Source organism: Glossina fuscipes, unplaced genomic scaffold (genome assembly GCF_014805625.2).
Source record: "Glossina fuscipes isolate IAEA_lab_2018 unplaced genomic scaffold, Yale_Gfus_2 28, whole genome shotgun sequence".
Taxonomy (NCBI): domain Eukaryota; kingdom Metazoa; phylum Arthropoda; class Insecta; order Diptera; family Glossinidae; genus Glossina; species Glossina fuscipes.
Genome location: NW_023998423.1, coordinates 723,140 through 743,551, shown reverse-complemented (window position 1 = coordinate 743,551; position 20,412 = coordinate 723,140). Strand labels below are relative to the sequence as shown.

The 20,412-nt window shown below is 34.1% G+C and overlaps 1 protein-coding gene across 1 annotated transcript in view; it reads left to right on the top strand.

The window, feature by feature from the left end:
* LOC119636202 overlaps window positions 1–20,412 on the top strand; it is a 138,843-nt gene that overhangs the window by 99,863 nt on the left and 18,568 nt on the right. Inside the window, exons 3-4 of the mRNA XM_038031432.1 lie at window positions 1,247–1,324; window positions 3,191–3,323. Coding sequence (XP_037887360.1) covers window positions 1,247–1,324; window positions 3,191–3,323 — 211 coding nt within the window. The remainder of the gene's footprint in view (window positions 1–1,246; window positions 1,325–3,190; window positions 3,324–20,412) is intronic.

Below are 20,412 nucleotides of genomic sequence, written 5' to 3'. Positions count from 1 at the left end.
ATCATTGCATACTCAAAAATAATTAACACATCAAACTTAAAATATAGAAGTGATTATTATTTATTTATGGGGAACAGAAAATATAAGCCCAATGGCATCCCTTGTGGTGCAACTGTATATTAAGTTACCGTGGACGTGCGCGACATACAGAATGACTTGAGATTGGCTCATATTTTATTATACCAATCGATTTAGAATGGTTCTCAGAAACGATCTAAGCCTCTCTGTCCGCCTTGTCGTGCATCTTTGCCTTAAGCTTACCGGTCGCAATTTTTGAGATATATTGATGAAAGTTGGCACATCGAAATATTTTGGCTCTGGTCACAAATGGTTCGGACCTGACCACTTTTTCGACCACTTTCCATTTAACACCTTATTTGAAAAGTCATTGCATTAACTAAATTGAGCGAAGTGGCGTAACATATTTAAGGATGGACCGTATCCCACTGTAGTCTTTTACTTTTTATAGATACAATTTATATTTCTAATGTGTAGGTTGACTTTCATTGCTTCTCACTAGTTTCTATCAGCCTAAATTAAGTTTAAGCGAACTTCTTGTCGTCTTTTCGATAGGCATCGTTAAGTTAATCGGCTTGCGACAATAAGTGTCAAAGACAAACATCTTTTATTAAAAATTGTATGTTCACCATATATAAGAAGAGTTTCTTACGAAGAAAATTCTTCAATTGAATACTTTACAATTATCATAAATTATTGAAGTCCTTACATTACCCAAAAAAGTTTTTTATTGCGAACATAAATTGTAATTATTAAGACATTATGTTGTAATTAAAAGAAAATGGATTGCAATGAAAAGAAAATTAAAAGGAAAAATTCTTCATGCTTAATAAAAGACAAGAGATGAGTTGTGTTCACAACAATCCTTGAAGTTCTTTCAGAAATCGCTTCCGCATCCATTAAGCTAAGCAAAAAGTGTATACCCTTGCGGTGCAAGGATTAAGAAAGCTTCTATGGTGAATGATTATAGGGCATGGTCTTCTTCTCATAATTCTGTTCTCTCATATCTCTTCTTAAACGAGTTTTATACTATGAACCACCATCCCTCAGAAAGACGACCTAAAGCGAATTCGTGTAAGCCTCAAAACAATTGATTGGAAAGCAAAAAAGCTTAAACTATGCATTTAAGTGTGATTGTGTAAGGTGGAGGAAGCTTAATATCACTTATAAAATCCTTTAATAAAAAGAATTGTTCTCTTCACAACTCGTTTCTTTTCTTCTCTTTCAGGTCTCTTGGATACGTAAAAGAGATCTACACATACTTACAGCCGGTTCTACTACGTATACGTCTGATCAAAGATTTCAGGTAAGTTTTTTTTCCAAAGACCTTTAATAAATTTTAGTATCAACTAACTCAAAAGAAATGGACTCTTCATCCTGCCAAATAATAATAAATTCTAGATTACCTTTCATATGATTTATCCGTAAACACCTTATCAATTAAAGAAATAGATTAAGCCATAGTGTCCAGAATTTGTGGCAAGGGTTTAACGTGGGTTTCTGCCTGAAAGGCTTAACCCCACGGTGGCCCAAGCGACTTTAAGCCACTTTAAGCGTACTACGCCCCCTGGCGAGTTAGACAATCCCCACAGAGTAGGGGCCTAAACAGCACCAGAGTCCAGAACAGTTTATTGTGTATGGAACAATAAACCCCACTCTGGTCAATGGCGAGGCCTAGCTGCACTCAATTCTTCCATTTTAGCTAGGAACTCGCCAACCACAACCACCACGAGTACTCCCCGAAGGGCCGCACCCAAGCAGTCAGGACTCACAAATTGATCAACGCTTGCTTCCGCCATAAGGCTTCCACTGTGCTGTTGATCAAGTACCACCATTACCCGCAGGCATCCGTGACATGTGTTCAAAACTAAAAATAGGTAAAAGGGGAAAAACCTTTCCGTCATATCCCTTTTTTCATTTTTGCATGTATTAAATTAATTTGCCAGATGTCTTCTATTAATCGGCCAAAGGGAAGGCCGTCCGTCAATTCCTTTTTGCATTAATAGTATAATTAAAAACAACCGCACTTGCTTCGGATTCTCCATACTTTCCTGGTTGCCAACACCAGTGAACTACATTTCTTCGAAATATATAGGTCTCGAGTATTGCACTGACATGGCAGAATCTACCATGCACTCGCTAGATTACTACCTTCAACGTACTTAAAAACCATTCATTCATATATTTCCTCGGTAGTAACCAGCTATTGAGTGAAGAGCTCTTCTTCCAGTCAACCCCTCCACCATCTCTCAGAAACTCGTCGCCGAGTTAGCAGCCCAAAACCTTAAACTCTTCTTAGCCGGCCGAAGCCGTTGCCCAGGGATCACCACTGGGAGGTGAGAGTTTCGATACATCTATGCTACCCATCAAAGCATAGTTTATCTCCCCGCCATAGTGTCCAGTTGTATGTATTGGTATTAGGCATTTTGAGCACCATTGGATTTTGTTGATCAACATAGAATCTTAGACGGCCCATGCGACTACGAGCCAACCTTACGCTTGTCGGTGGAGTTCTCGATGCCAAAATTGCAGAGTGTGCCAACTTAAAAATAAGCTTCTGATTCTGTTCTATGATTTTAATAAATTGAACTAGTTCTCGAAAATAGCTAATAGTTCAAAAAAACGTCCAAACAAGAACTTCTTGTTCAACATTTTATAGTTTTAGTAAATTGAAAAGTTTTACTCCTAAAAAACATTGTTGTCGCAGGCAAGTTGGATTCATTCAGGATATTTGACATAAAAAGGACATACAATACATATAAGCAAAATGTGGGGGAAAATTCGAACTCCTTTTAGTTTACTCTGCTCGATTAACAGCAAGTAATAACACTGTAGTCGGTAAACACCTTAGGCCACCCTGCAGTTATCCATATAAATCGGGCGTTATATAGGAAGTTGCTGAAAAACTAGGCCGATACCTTCTATTTTCAACAGCTTTCGTTCTTGAGCCAAGAAACGTCAGTGTGCCAATCATCATCAGAATATCTTAAAAATTGCGGTCTGTAGATGGTATAAAAGTTATTAAGACGGACAGACGAATATGCGGACGGACACGCTTAAATCGTGTTAAAAATCGTTCTGAATCGATCGGTGTAATAAAAATGGTCCTATCTTAAATAATATATGTTTTGAGAGAATACAATTAACTGGTTCTTCTTGTTTTTTTATCAAGGTTATACGACCTGAAAACTCGGGTAATTGGACTTTACAAATTAAATATCCACAACCTAGAGACTCGGGCATATACGAGTGTCAAATTAATACGGAACCGAAAATGTCACTTTCCTATACTTTTAATGTTATCGGTAAGTGAACAAAAAAAGTAGAATCGCTATCTTTAAATAAATTAAGATGAATTATTAAAAAAATTTTAGAATGAACTTGTTAAGCGTAAATTTAATTTACTATAATTTTATTGTAAGTGTCAGCCATTAAAGGGAAATTTTCAAACGGTAAGAGGAAGGTGTAGAAAAAATGTCAGCATTTTAAGTTAATAAAAAAAACTAAGATACGCATCTTCGCCGCATTTTTAAATGTACAGGGGAAGTTATCATCTTGGTAGCTTACGTTGGTATATTCAACTTGTCGTTCGCTTATATAGACCGGAAAGTCCTTCTTCCTTGAAATAAGCTTTTAAAGTCATTTTTTGCCTAATAAGCGTTCCTGTTTTCTTAAATAATCCATAAAAGGGTAAATGAAGTCTAATATGAGTTGAAAATGTTCTAAAATATAATTTTTAAAAAATCTCAAGTTCAATAGGGCGCAAGTCCTTGGGAAGGATCTAGAAGTTGCAGGTAGTTGCTGTATTATTATTATTAGCAAGAGAAATAATCTCTAAGACTAAAGTCCTAAGGCACGAGCATCAAAGTCTATAAGTTTTATTGTTTGGATGATGTCATGTTAGCCATGTAATTACATGAAAGAATTATTTTTCCTGCCTTTCAAACCGTTCGAACAGAATTTGCTAACACATTTGCTTGCAACTGGTTGTGAAGCATCCTGACAATTCTGTGCATAACCAGAAAAACATTTTTATTTTCTCGCCTCCATTTCATTTCGTTTTTTCTTGTTTTTCTTTTTTTTTGTGTGTGTAAAGTTAGATATTAAAAAATCTTTTTTCTTTTTCTACTTAATTTTCAGTTTATTGCTCATTTTGTTTTCAAATTATATTTAATAAAGTTGAAAGCACGTTTGCTGAGAGCTGCCAGCAAGGTGTTTCCATAAAACTTTATATTGGCAAAAATGATTTAATTCATATCGTTCTTATCCTTTTTTTATTTTCTGTTTTCTGCTTTTATCTGCACCAATTTGCTGCGTTCAGGAAAGAATTAGTTTTGGTCAGCATTTCACAGTTTAGAGAAAATTTTTCCTCGAATTTATTATTAGTAACATTTTTTTTTTTTGTTGAGTTTTTCCTTTGAAGAAAAAGTGCATTAATACCATAATCGAAAGGTATAAAATCACATTTTCTTTCGCTTTAATTATCGACTTTGTAACACATCCTTTAAGAATCATGATCAATGGTATTAAGCTTTAAATGAACTTATTTTGGAATTTGCAGGAAAACTTGCGCGAAAAAGAATAATATTTCAACGGATATGGGTGAACTGTGGCTTAAAAGCTTACAGCTTATACCCGAAAGGTTAAAATTTTACATACTCTGAGTTACCAAAAAAATACATACATACTCTGAGTGCCCAAAAAATATCTTTTTATAATTTAAAAAAATTTTTTACGATATTCGCACAAATTTTCAATGAAAGTTTTGAGCTCACCCGGGAAACTATTTTAGATTCTCTTTGAGTTTTGGTGAGTTTAGGAGATGGTACCATAAAAACATTGTATATTACCGACGCGTTTTGTGCTTTGGAGATTTATTTAAATGGCAATTTTTTTTTAATCAGTGGAAATTATGATTAGTTATAAGAAAATTGTTACTTTTCTCGACCAACAAGTCAATGGCCCATGGTTAAAATCTCAAGTGCGTTATAGTTTTCACTAAAGTTGGTAGCCTCAGATACTAGTGCTTCAAGACAGGATAGCTGCGGACGTGTAACCAAGTAAGCAAAGGATCGCGACTAATAACTCAATGGTCGTACATTCAAATCCCAAGTGCGATAAAGGGTTCAGTACAGGCACAACAGAGACATGATCTAGGTTATACGGCATCCTTCAATTCCATACTTAGTGAAGTTATTTATAGAATATGTAGACAGTAAATAAAAATAAATAAGAAAGTTATATTCGGCGCGAACTGAATCTTGCATACCCATCACATGAACGATTTGAGTGCCAAAGATATCGTCTTTTTTTTAACGTACCAAAAATTTGTCTTTTAAACGTGCAACAGAATCAAAATATACTAACACTCTTTGTCGTATGTTACTCTCCAACTTCTTTCAGTTGATAGCTATAATGAAGGTTATTTTGGGGAAACATTTATCCACTAAATCGTGACTCAGTTTAAACCTGATACACTTAGCTATTCCCATACTACTCTCCAAGTCCTTGTATGTGATGCACACATCAAAGATATTGTAAAAATTAGATCGTCGTAACGTCCGAAATATTTAATTTGGAACTAACTTTTTGCTAAGCCTTTTGCATTCTAATCTCCAAGTTACTTTATTTGATACCCATATCGCTGGTATAATTAAGAAAAGATTAATACACCAGGTCGCGGTGTCTGCCTTATTCGCTTTCGAATTAACCCATTTTTACGCAGATAATATATCTTCATTTGAGGAATGTACAAAATAGTTTCAAATATTCGGTCTTGTTTGCCGTATGATAAATAAGCATAAAATCTTAAAAAAGTGAACAAAACAAAATTTAATCACTTGTAACTTTTGGCGGGCATGGCGGACGTTTCCAATTTTTGAATGTAAGGAGTAAGGTGCTCCGTAAAGTGAAAACAGACAAACAGGCAAAGCTTATGCAATTCAGAATTTCATGCGGATCAAAAATATATTCACTTTACAGGATCTCTGTAGCTTCCTTATGAGAAGAAAATGTTTGTCAATGCGTACAATATAGTAAATAATGATTTTATCTTTATACTGCGCTCAGTGCAGTGTTCCCTTGTTCGTACAAGAAACGGCGAAAGGGAAATAGATAGGCAATTAATTACCTCTACTGAAAATATGCCCAATCGGTTTACCGCCGGCGCGCTCACTTTAACTACCACCAAGTATATTCAAACCGCACTGAGACTTTAACCGCTCAAAAAATATTTGAAAATCCATCGCAGTTGGCTTTTTACTTTGTACTTGACGGCTCAGAAGAGTCTACGAATCCAAGAAGACGTAAGTGAGAAGAAAGAGATAAGGGGATAACCACAGTCTGGTGACGATATGCTATGCCTAGTGTGTGAGAACTCATTAGAGCTGCGAGCAAGGTAAAGTCTACCACACTGACTTGTTGGAGTTAATTCTTACCTACTCGTTTACACATGCGTACTTTAAAGTTTTAAGGATTAAAAATTGTTTCTAATAAAATAAAAATCGATGATTGTATGCAGGCTCAGACAAATTATGGATCCGCTGCAGGCGGTAATAGTATTATGCTCAAAAATGATTGTAAATGAAATTGATGCACTTTGCAAGTGATACAAATACATTCGTGTCTCAACATTGAATACCACAGAATTTGGATTTGTTGCGTGCGCATTATGTATGCACGCTAAGCATTTCCTACTTTGACATAGTGGATCATCTGTAATAGACTCGTTGATTACCTTTTAAAAAGAAGAAGCAAAATTTTTTAAAATTTTGTTCACTACTGTATGTTATTATATAAGCAGCCTTTGGACGCGGAACCCACAGTTCACGTTAACTGTGAAATCGTTGATTACGTATTCGAATAAATAAGCGGGATATAGAAGAAGAGCATATGTTTTTTTATCTGTAACTAAAAAGAGCTCTTCTTTACTATTTTGCGCCTCGTCAAAGGCAATGGCTAGGGAACCATAGCATTAATCACAGGTATCCCAGGAAAATAGTGAAGATAATCTTTAGTTCAAAAAAAAGGATGCGCTATTCATGTGCTAAAATAGTCGAGTTAATGCATTAACCCTTCCTTTTAATTGTGGCTTATGTATAATTCTAATTATAACTAAAAGAATAACAATAAGAAAATAATGAATTCATTAGAAAATGCCAGTACTGCGTATTTGAGTGCTTAAAGGAATGGAAAAATGTGCGGAAATTAATAATCAGTAAAATTACATTTTGCGAAATTTGATTTTGCAATGACACAGATATTACCGATAATTACACTGAGAAGCATGTTTAAAAATAAATGCGATTTTCAGCCATCTTTTTTTAAAGAAAAGTTCATTTACATTATATTGTGTGTAAGGTTATGACGCTTCTTCTTTCACATACTCCCTTCAATACTGTTTGGATAGGAAATGCGTCTGCAACAGCGTACGTAAAAAAGAGTTCAAGTGAGAAACAGTAGACGTGGCCGATTTTTCCCATTTCCTTGGCGATACGACAGCATCGTCCATAGAACATACGTTCAAATGCTTATAGTTTATAAGTATTTAGTAAAAAAAGAATGTTTTACGCCTTTTGAAAGGCAGAGACGTGCCCACTTTCAATGTTTTAGTTAATTTTGAATTTAATTTTTGCGGCCAGGAGAATGTTTTGCAACAAACGTTACACAGAGGGACAGACAGCTAAATGGACAAATGGACAAATGGACATACTTAAACTGATTCAGAGTTTGATTCTGATTAAGAATATATGTACTATGTGGCGTCTCCGATGCTTCCTTCTGGGCGTTGCAAACGTTTTGGCAAAATGAATATATCCCTCACGCAATATTTAATAATAAAGCTGTGTTCTCCATAAAAATTAATTCTTGCGCGCATTTTGGGAGAAGCTATGTAAATAGAGCACGGACAGTTATTCTGTTTACCTTTAATGGGTCATATGTGTTCACATTTGGTTTTTACTTTTATTGATATTAGTCCCGAATACAAAAGTTAGTTCCTCTGTGAAGTGAAGTTCTCCTTATGTCAGAATGAATATTATTTAGTAAAAAAAACCTGGAACATAGCGACTTTTTGATTATTTGCTTTTGTTGTTAAACAAAAAGAAAACTTGTGTTGACTTAGGTTTAAGAAAATATGCCTCTCCTAAATCAAGCAGTCTGTGACTTGTATACTCTTGTATACCCTTACATCTTACTATATGAATATAAGGAACGTATGCATTCACTGAGTCGTCGTGTCGTAAATACAGCAAATATTCGCTTATAAGAATTTAATTTTATTATTATTATTATTATTAATTTCGCCAGAGAAATAAATTCTAAGAACACCACATTTCAAATTTCACGACATTCGATAGATAGTCGTAGGAAGTAAACCAATTTGAATTATGTCGAATAAAGTGATTTTTTTTATGGTTTATTGAAAGGTATATCTGAAAATCAAACTAAAACTCAATTCGATTATCGCTTTAGAGAATCTGGAGAAAATGGTTACACATTGTTTGCATTTTCACATGGTCGAACTTGCACATGTAATGAACACCGGCCAGGGCATGCAATCAAAATTACACCGCCAGAAGCGTACGGAAAAAAGGCATTATATGATATGAAATTCATTTAGAATTAAAGTGTATAAGCATTCTGTCGAACATTGGATGCCAAGCTCGGCATAATTGACCAAGGAAGATATTTATTTGTGGCCACTTCAATGAAGGGCTTAGAGCTGCTTCAGGTCAATTCATCAACGCTTCTCCGTTGTCGCATAACTGTGGTTTAAACGTAGATGGATTTACTGGAATTTCGTAAGGAATCGAAAGAATGACTTTTGCCGCGGGATTAGACACCAAAACGAGCTTAGGAGCAATAATCGCTTGGAAAGGTTGTGGCCGGGTTTTTTTTAAAATATATATAGCATAATCTTTATTTATTACTACCTTCACGAAAGGAAAGCCATCACAAATGCTGATTGTATGTATATAATATTGTTTGAATCCACAAGGCTACGTACAAATATAAAAATTTGTATTTTCTATACCGAGTAACTGAGTTTTTTCCCGCGTTAATACATACTCTCCAGTACCTTCTTATCTTCACATTATTATGATTTTTTGCGGTGAGGAAAACGTCTTTCGTATCGAATACAACTCAACGAAAGCTTATTTTTGAATAAAAGAAAATCCAAAAGACATAGGTAACAAAAACCACCAAAACAATAACCCTTATGCAAGTGAGACATTACACCCGGCCGATATCAACCAGTAAATTACATGACTTTGTCTAATAAAATTTTTTACTCATTTCGTCACAGTATACCGAATACCATATGTCGTTGTAAATGCTGACTCTCACAGAAATCCTTATATTGAATGGACCGAAAAACCTGAACGGAAGCGTAACCAAAATTTGATGAAGTATATTGCGTTTGTCAAGAACTTGACATAAAATACACGAAATTAGACTTCGTTTTACTTCGTAAAATAGCGTAGATCTCAAAGTCGCTTGTGTGGGGAGAGAGGCTAAAAGTAAACCTATGAGGCCCAAATGAACCGTATCAAATTTGTACGTTACGTCGATATCGTGGTCTAATTTCTATGACAGCTGAGTTGATAATAGTCGTCACTACTTTGCAAGTAGGTGTTGGCTGGCTCGAATCTCGTTGTCGTTTAACGACATGTGGTTGTAACTATAATGAATGCTCAATCAATAAAATTATAAAACGTACCGATTAGGTACACGCCCACTAGACCGCCACTACTCCCTACTATGTCTTTCTCGTCCCGCAATTCCTTCTAGTCATATGGCCCTATATGTCAAACATATGTGTTTTGTGAAAACTTTTATCAAAAAATGATCTCATGCGAATGAAACTTTTAATATTTATTTAAAACACTACTTTCTATCGACTTCTGTATAAAATATCAAAAATGACCACATTTTTTTATATATCAATCTTTTTTAAGTGAGAGTAAGGCGGCAGCTCCAATGCCTTGTAAAGTCAGTCAAAATATCTCAAAAGTTGCAGCTTGTAGATTATTGCACACAAGACAGACAGACAAACAAACTGTATTCGCTTCTAACAAAATGATTTGGAATTGGTCAGCCCAATAAAAGAGGGGTGTGTCCTAATTTTATATACATGTCCGTAGGCTTAATGTACTCTATGCCCTATAGGGTACAATTAAGGGGAATGTACGCGTTTGTCTTCGTATTTATTTATGAAATACTTTAAAATTAGTTTTTCATTTTGGTTAAATGCCAATATGCTCTGCATATATAGAAGATAATTTCAAATTGAATTCCATGCTTAACGAAACCTTCTTTTCTCATTTAAGCTTATTCGAGATATTCTAGTACATAAGCATAATATGAAAGCATTATTTACATTAATGTCTCTTTGGAATACTATCTTGCAATTAAGGTAAAAGCTTAATCTAGTCGGTCTATTGATGATGCTTCTCAAGGTTCTCTATAAATAATGCTACCGAACGTAATTTATGTTAATTTGAGAGATTTTTGCATTAAGAATGCCCAGTTGAAGTCTGTCTCTTTCTATTTGTTGTTTATCAACTAAATAATTGAAAGATTATAGGTTGTTTGAAGTTAATTGAAGAATTTTATAATAAATGTTTTCAATTCAAATTAGTTGAAAATAATAAATTACAGGCACAAAGGAGAAAAGGAATTGATTTGTAAATATTGACTCTCTATTTATATGTATGTATACATATATAAATAATTCGTTTTTTATACCATACACCACTTGTGATACAAGGGTATATTAAGTTGGTATGCAACACACGGAGGGGCTTGGTATAGAAGCACTTTTTGTTATAACGATCGGTTTAGAATCCTTTGTGTATCTTTCCGTATGTGCGCCTTTCCACCTGTCCGTCACGTTTTCTTGTGCTTAACCTACAAGGCGCTATTTTTGAATTATTTTGATGCAATTTAATACACTGTCCTGTTGTGAATCACGAAAAAATCTTTTCAAAATGGATCGAACAACTTTTTATACTATTTCTCGTATGACGCCTTATTTCAAAATTTTGATACATCAATAACTGTACGTTTTGAATGACAAGCCACTATGTTTTCGCCCAAGGACAAACACTATTGAAAATGGTGCGGATCGGATCACTTCCCATATAACGCCTTATTTTGAGAATAACTGTAGGGTGATGTAATGGTTAGCTATGTTGTCTTTACTTGCTTTTTTTTCAATTTATGACTTTCTGCAATCACATACATGTACAGCTATAAATAATTATAGCTATATATATATATATATATATATATATATATATTGACTCTAATCTTACCATTCTGGCATTTTATTTATTACATTTGTAATGTATGTATAGGTTTGCCATTTATAGCTTTGTATTATCCGGCGTTAACACTTTAACACCAGCTCAGCCATCGCCAACCAGTGTAGCATTTACTTTTGCTGACTTTCAAATACCGTAAATGTATTTTAGATTACATTAAAACACACTCCCAATAAACTCTGTTATTTTATTATTTTTTTTTTTTTTTACAAGCTTCATAAAACTTGCATATGCATAGTGCATGAAATTCTATCTGTGCGTGCGTGTTCGTGTACGCGTACGTGGGTGTTTCTGCTTGTGTTTGTGTTTGCAATGAATTTTTATTTTATATTATTGTAGTTTTATGAGCCACCAGGGTATTCAATATGTAAAAATATGGTGTTAGGCGTAATAAATTCTTGATTTCTAAAGCGAGGAAATATAAATTTCAATTTGATTTCCAGTGTTAATGTATTTTCGGTACACATATGCATTGCTTGTCAGTTATGTTCTCCGATCTTAGTTTTCTTTTTATTAGCGCCACAAAAGAAATAAATTTAACTATAATAGTAAAATATGTATTTGCTGACAAGCGCTAATTTAAAATGAATTAGAATTACTTCCACTTATTCGATTAGTGACTATATCAGTACGAAACTTTTGCAAGACTCATAAATCCTTTTATACTCACTGCAAAGAAAAAGGAAATTTATTATTGTGAATGAAAAATAAAGTGAGTTTTTCATTTAAACTTTGTGGATACTATGAAATTATGGAGTAATTTAGATTTTTGGTAGGCTAGTAGCATTCTCTTTGACATTTATATAAGATTTCATCTCAATATATTCAATTGCTGCAGAGCTACACGCGTTTTTGTAAGGATACCAAAGGGAGTTTTTTGATTTGTATTATGTCAGCGCAACAATGATTTTTGACTACCAAGACATCATTACAGGTCATGTGATTTGGATCCAGCCTTACAGCTCGGGAACAACCGACCGATCGAGTATACATCAGGCAAAAGATGGATCAAAACCGGCAACTCTTCGCCAAAGCTGCCCAACAGGCAAGGTCATGTTGGAAGTTCTTTTCAATTGGCGCAGCATTGGCCATTTAGGAAAGTAAGCAAGGATCTTTCATCTTAGAAACATATTCAATTTATCTTTATCCAAAGTAATAGAGCGCAAAAGCATATTTCATTCCTTAGCATTATCAAGGTATCTAAATGCTGGTGAAATACATTAACCCTTTTTGTGTGAATTTCACAAGACACACTGCCCTTGCTAAAAAAATAAATAAATAAATAAACTGTTTGACAAATATTTTGATATACCACAACACGTAACTCTGTTACAATAAGCCAAGGCTATCACCTTGCCAAAAAACGTCAAATCTAAATGGCGAAGACTGTGCTGGGTCAAAAGCGTTCTTTGGATATTATAGCAATAGGGCACATTGCTCGCCAAAGCAATTCAAAGCACGTGATCCTTCCCTGTACCCTTTATCTCCGCAGATAAACGTAACACCAGAGTTCACCTATTGCAATCCCCATCTATGCAGATCATCTTCTATTCGTGTTTTCGAATATTAGCGCATCTGCTCGTCATTCCACGCTTCGGTAAGCGGTGTTCTTATCTGCAGTGTTTTTGTTATTTGGTGGCCTGAACCGCAATCTTCTCTTAAAGCTCGTCATGAGAAAATTTAATTGGTCACAGTCAACCATTTGGAAAAAAAACAAATCCCCAGGACATATTAGACTAAAACATCCTGAAGAAAATAGTTGGAAACTTCAAATTGGAAAAGATCATTTCCCGCGAAATGGTCATGATTGAGGGACGGATGTGGTAGCACGCAAACCAATTACTAGAAATTTTATGAATTTATATATCGAAACCTCTCAAGTTGTGCGGAAAAATTCTTGAGCTCCCTCAGAGAAAGTTAGGGATTATTCAAATTCCCTTTGATATAATCCTTCTTGGCCCACAAGTAGAGGGGCGCATCGTCCTAGCGGAGAGTCAAACATTAAGGAAGAAACAATGACCATCCACTACGGGTAAAACAACGGATTTGAAGAAAACGAAACGGAAATTAGCCCACATCTATAGGGGGCATCACCCAAACTACTGATAAAATATTAAAAAGTAAAAACAGAAATATCCCAAGTATAACTGAAATGAGTTTTATTCGAAAGGAACGAATTGAATATTTTCAAATGTTTCTATCGAAAATTCGAAATTGTAAGACAAAGAAATTTGTATTTTGTTTAAAATTTGATACGATTGTATGTGTTTATGTGTTTATATGTGGTCGCTTGTGTTGCATTGCTGCGTTTACAAATCTTATTTTGACATTTGGATGCTGGCTGCATGATGTAAATATGCATTGCATACGTTCAGAACAATTAAAGACAATTTTTTTAAACAGGCTGGAGGACAAATTGTTTCGATATTAAGCGTCATAACTCGGTGCATTCCTAACGGCTTAGTAGAGAGAATTTTTGTGATATTGTTTAAGCCTTTTTTCCGCGCTTGTGCGCGTATTTTAATGTTTTCTAAGATTTAATTCTTATTTTTCTTTATTATGAAATTTTGCATAAAAATATTGCTTTATGAAAATTGAATATGGAGCACTTAGTACACGCAAGGCTACGTCTCTCTAGAAAGTTCTGGAGAGTTCTTTTGAAAAAAATCCAAAAATCCCTATATGATTTTAGAAAGAGTTCAGGTACAACTCCCGACGATTTGGGTTTGTTTATTTCGAAAAGACATTTTATCTTTCTTTATATACATAGATATGGCAGTCAATTCTCTTTTGTTAAAAGCCGCAACCCTTCCGGAACGAAAATCTGCTTGTTTTCGTTACTTAATCAATGTTTGCACTGGAAATCAAACTTTGCAAAAATGCACTTTAAATGCAAACAGCCTTCATTTTCAATTCTTCAATAAATCTTTAAATCTCCAATAAATATTTCCGACTATAGATATTTAAGATTTGTCTCAAAACAAATAAAGTTTGTGTTTTATACCTTATTCACCGCCACGAGTTCAGAGATATATTCATGCGTTCAAAACGTTTGCGAAACTTAAGCGAAAGTTTTTGGAGCCCAAGAAAGTATGTTAATTTTTGATCAATTGAAAATTCTGGACCGATCTAAGCAGGTATGGCCATCTTTCCTTCTATTTGTGCAGTCGATGTAAGCATTTTTCTGTTTGCAAACGGTAAGAGAGATGTTGGCCTAAAAAAAAAAAAACAAAACATTGCAAAGTTTTTGTTATAAATTTGGGTCGAAAACGGCCCAAATGAGAACAGTTTTGCCTGCAAAAGCAAAAAAAAAAGGGCTCACGTTGCTCAATACTCCATCCCATCTGTGGAGCTTGTGGCCTACATAACAATAGAGAAAAATCGCCTGCAGTGAAAATGTCATTTTGCTCGTTTTCATGTAGATATGACTATATCCAAATATTATTATTATTATTATTATTATTTTAATTTTAGACTAATGAATTGAATTCTTAGACTAAAAAAAGAGACATTGAGCACTAGCAACACAGGCTATCGGCTCTAATTTAAATAAATGGATATTAGATAATAAGCTTAGTAGTATTAATAAAGTAAAATATTGAATTGATATTCTGTTCTGAAGTTGATTGTAGAATGTTCAAAGGGTTAATCGTTCCAAATGCAATACTTCTAGCCAAGGAAAAGTTGAGGCAGTCGCAGAGAATGTGCTTTATAGTAAGAGTTTGTCCACGACAGCAGATTGTGGAAGAAGACTTCTTCAGGATCCATTGGTGAGTTGCAATTGTATGACCAAGGCGAATTCTCGAAAATGTTTGGATCTTGGTTTTCTCAACATTTGTTGGTATATCCAAATATAATTCTGTTATTTATTTTGTTATTCTTCGGTCATTTCAGATGACTAACAAATAACTAAGAAGTAAGTTATTACCAGAGACATATAAATCAACTACGAACCTGTTGATTATTTGTCGTAACTTTTTCGAAATGTACGGTCATCAAATAAGTGTTCTTGTGTTGAAAACACACAGTCTTTGAAAATTCAATCTTCGAGCACAAATTTTGCCCTTTTATCGCATAAATCTTCTCTTATTTCACCAATAACGTGAATAATATTGGCGGGTAAGGTCAGAGTTCGCGATTTGTTGGAGTAAGCCAATGCTTCAACGTAGCGTGGAACTAAAAATCCCAATGGAGTTATATCGCATGATTTTTGTGACAAGCTCACGTAGGCATTTATGCAGATTACATGATCATTAAATTTTTCCCCCAGTTAATAGTTCTTGTTCCGAAATGTGTGACAAGTTGCAACATTTTGTTGAAGCTACTTATCGTCCAAATCGAAATCATCTAATTTTTACCACAAAAATCGGTTACCATGCTTCACTAGCCTTCTCCATTTATGGTAACTACGATGCCATTTTAATGTTCAAAAATGATATTTTTAGTCCATAAACCACATCCCAAATTTTATTCGTATACGTGTAAAAGCCCTTTACGAACATAAGATGTATTTCTTTACACCAAAGGGGAAATTTACGAAATCTTTTAACTAAATAAGACATTCATCGCACATTCATTAAACGTGAGCTCATTGTTTTTATAATAAGTTTCACAAATTTCTGTATACTGTGCATACATATATATATATTTATATTTCATTATATTTTTCAGCAAGTAACGGAAGGGCCCCTAGTAAAACATTGAAAAGACGAATTTGGTCCAAATTTTAATCATAAATGTGGTTTATTTGCGTTAACTTTCGGAAACGCAAAATGGATGACCCCATGTATAAAAGACGATTGTAAATGATTCAAACATAATTTTTTTTTTAATATTTTTGCAAAAATGAAGAAAAAATGAATTCTCTTTATATAAAACAAACATTATGTAAAAAAATATAATAAAATACGAGTCAGATTGCTTAAGCTAGCATACATTATTCATGCATATAAGCATTCATTATATATAGTACGTACACGTGTTAACGTTTTATACCCATCAGCGAAGGATGAGGGGTATAATCAATTTGTTGAAACGTTTGCAACGCCTACAAGGAAGCATCACAGAGCCCAGAGATATACATGCATCCTTGATCATCAAATTCTGAATCAATTTAAGTATGTCTGTCTGTCTAACGTCTATTACAAAAAATTTTCTCCTTGCCTCCAACTTCATCGACTTCAAATTTGGCGGAAATATTGAAAGTTCTTCAAAGCAGTATGGTATTGCAAATGCGTCAAATCAGTCGAAGGACACGCCTACGACACCTAAAGTAAAAACACATCTCTTTTTCAAACAATTGTTTTTTGCTCAGTACTTGTAAACTACACCAGATAACTCTAGAAAAATTTCAACCTATACTCCATGGATGATGCTGTCGTACCTCAATAAAATAGAGAAAATCGGCCACGACTACTTAATTTGATAGTGTGTCATAATTTCTTTTCTTTTCAAAACCTTTACAGCGTAAAACTGTAAAAGCTCCGAAAACTATATAAAGTAGGCAAGTTATTAGACTGTTTCAAATCCATTGTTCGTTTCCGCAACCGGAAACGACGAATACGCCTAAAACACGTCCACACGTAACAGAAACATGTAACATGTAACAGAAACTATGACATCTTTTGCTTTCGGTGTTTTTCGCTTTTTTCTGATAAAATACAACACATACAGTGTATAAACTTCCGCTTTTAGTCTCAAAATAGAAAAAATCAGCCGCGCCCACTGAATAATATTAGTTCTTTTCTTTTTTTTTAAGATCAAGATGGGTGTCAAGGATTCGCCAACGACCTAATATAATTTTCTTACTTTTCTTTTTTCTTTCGTCTTAGATATTATTTAAAATAAATTTACATATAAATACCAGAGATCCAGTTAAGGGTCTCGTAAAAATGTTGATTAAATATGTTAGAAGGCTTTCATTTAAGTCTGGTTTTATTCAGTTCTTTTTTCTTTTTTTTTTTATAAAATAAAAAAAGAGAATTATGCAAACATATGTTGAGAATATTAAAATTCATAACACTCATGTGACATAGACACTCATCCAATGTTAAAAATGCACTAAGTAAAAGTGAATAAGCGTTTGTGTGTAAATGTTTACATGGATTAAAAAAATATGTTTCTATTTAAATATTTAAAAAGAAGACAAAAACGAATTTTAAAAACATTACAAATAGTTTATAGTCATATAATAAGCTACATAACAATTACTTTAATCCATCAAACTATATCAAAAAGGAAAATTTAATAAATATTCAATGTGTGCACCGTAGAAGTAAAAACATATGAAATAATTTAATGTGATCTTGGAAAAATTTAAGTTATCATTCATCATCAGCTTTCTTCTTCAATCCTCTATTTATTTGGAATAGATATGGAATTCATATGTCGGAAAATTTAAACAGAGAATATGCTCTAAAATTATAACTTACTAAACTTCTTTGGAGGCGTTCTTCATAAGCATTTACGCGTAATATTTTAGCGAAATATGTACTTTGAAAAGAAAATAGTTCGGTTCACTTTTTAAAAGGAGTGTAAGTAGTACTGTAGGGTATTGAATAAAATTGTGACTTCTGCACTTGAAAGCACTGCCTGTAAGCAACTGTATAAATTATCACACTAAAGCGTACACCACATGGTTTCTTGGAATTTTAAATAAGTGTAGTTCTACGTCAAAACACAATATTTGCGAAAAACCTAGCTCTGCCTACTCCAAAATAAGTGCGAAGGATAGAGCGGCTAAAACCTTACGGGTTTTCAATAGCGCCTGCGTTACAATATGCAGAGCCGAAGAAAACTTGATGTTAAATCGACGATAAAACTGAGTATCCATGACTTCTTTACCTGGGTGGCTCAGTTGGACTCAGTTGTATTATGTTATGAAACAATAACTGGGGAACGCTATAAGCAATTATTTATGAACTTGCACGACGAAACTCATAATAGCATCAGTTTTTAATTTGAAAGAATTCAGCTTCATGTAACAAAACTAGCTCAACCTCGAATTCTTTCATGGAATATCTTACTCTTCTGGCTGTCATCAGTAATCAATAGTTGACCGTATTATTGTTTGCGCCCCTTCATACGATGGCGCTCGAATATAAGCACTTTGGGGATAACCATAAAAGATAAGATCCTTTTTGCGATGGAATTCGTAAAGCGGGGTAAGAAGTGAAGGGGGTAAAAAACAAGTAGTATAGGCAATACTTTCATTCATTTATTTCGGGAACATATTCATTTTGAATCACAAAAAGTGGAGTGAACTAATTTATATTCCCAGAGTTCAGAATAGAATCGATTTTAAATTGACTAATAAGTTACCTGTAGAAGTGCTGAACACAGTCTTGACTTAATATATGCGTATACTGAGACAGCATTATTATATGACGGGTGGAAATCTAAAGGCGGGGTTTTTGCAATTTTGGGAATAAATTTGATACTTACTACAGCCAGCCCGCTTCGGCAATGGATGCAGTTTTAATTCATCCCCGTATTAATAAGGGCAGACAGAAGTGTTACACTTTAAATTAATTAAATATACACTTTAAATTAGTTAAATATATTTTCTAAAGATAGTCAGAAGATCATATCTTAACCGTTATATACACAGCCAATCCTTTAATATATTCGTTATCATATTTTTCAATTGGTATCGGGTACATGCTGTAGCATTCGAAAGGAAATGTAAGAATATCTTTTCTCTTCCTAGTGTACAGAAATCCATGAAATTATAGGCACTTGTAATAATTAAATGTGTCCGAATGTATATAAAATTAAATGAAAATTGGCTTCAAAATGGAAACATTCGCATGAAAACAAAAGCATTCATTTGAATTATTGATTAAATAATAATTGAGTGAGTGAATGCAAGGCTTGAACAGGGTCTTTAAAACTTTCGAATCGCGGCATCTTCTAAATCCAAGAAGGCCAACTCAGTTGAAAGAATTTTTTTTCACTCCAATTGGAGTATAAACAGAAGAATTGACATTCCCTTGGTCGCTTTTAAGTTATAGTTCATCTAACGTAAGTCTTGAAAGAAATTTAAAAAATTTTAAATATTTCAATTTTGAACTTAACAACTAAATGAAATCGTCCAAAATTTGCTTTTCTTTAAAGAAAGAAAACAGAATGGAAATGAAAACAAAAACTGGTGGCAACTTTTCCATCATTTTCAATTCATTTCCCACGTGCGGTCTGATAAAACACGAACGAAAAGTGACATAAACAATTTCCTTTTTTTTTTCTTGCACAACCGCTTCAGGAAGATGTCGACAGCTTATATTTTAAAGGTTAAAATAAGTAAATTATGGAAGCTACACTTGAGCCCTCTGATGTTGAAGAGAAATTTACCTTCGCGCAATCAATTGGATACCTTCAGAAAGGATATACTTGGCCCGGCCAGTCCAATGGAAATGAAAGCCCTGTTTAAAGAAGCGCTGAAGAAAAACTCCGAGGAGGATGCAGAAACGGAAATCGGTTTGGACATTGGTTTACATTCAGCTTTGGGTGTCGTTTATACACCATTTATCTGTAAGCGTACTATTATAAGCGAGGACTTTATTATCGCTCCAGAAGGGCGTACTTTAAGCCCAGTAACTTTGGCCACGCGTTTGGAGACACCTTGTCATTCTTTTATGGGAAAAGCAGACGATCTTAAGGTTAACATTGCCAGAACTTCAGCAGACGGGGCTGGCCTAGACGAAAACTTGCAAGTTTGCACATCCATATCTTCGAATGTTGGTAAACGTTGTGCGGATGCAATGTGCCAGACAGAATACTGATAAATGATTTTAGAGAAAGCCTTAATGAGTAGAAACAGCCAGAAGAAGTGTCGATACTCACGTCTCATTCACTTACCATTAGATTAATATTTTCGCCCAATACACTTTATTTGGAAAATATAGTTGTTTTCGAGCCAGTCGACAACAAGAAAAAATTTACAAAAATTTAATCTATTTGTTCTCATTTGTTTTGCATGTATTGTGCCGATTTAGAGAATAAGCATATATTCGTTCTCATTTGTTTTGCATGTATTGTGCCGATTTAGAGAATAAGCATATATTCGTTC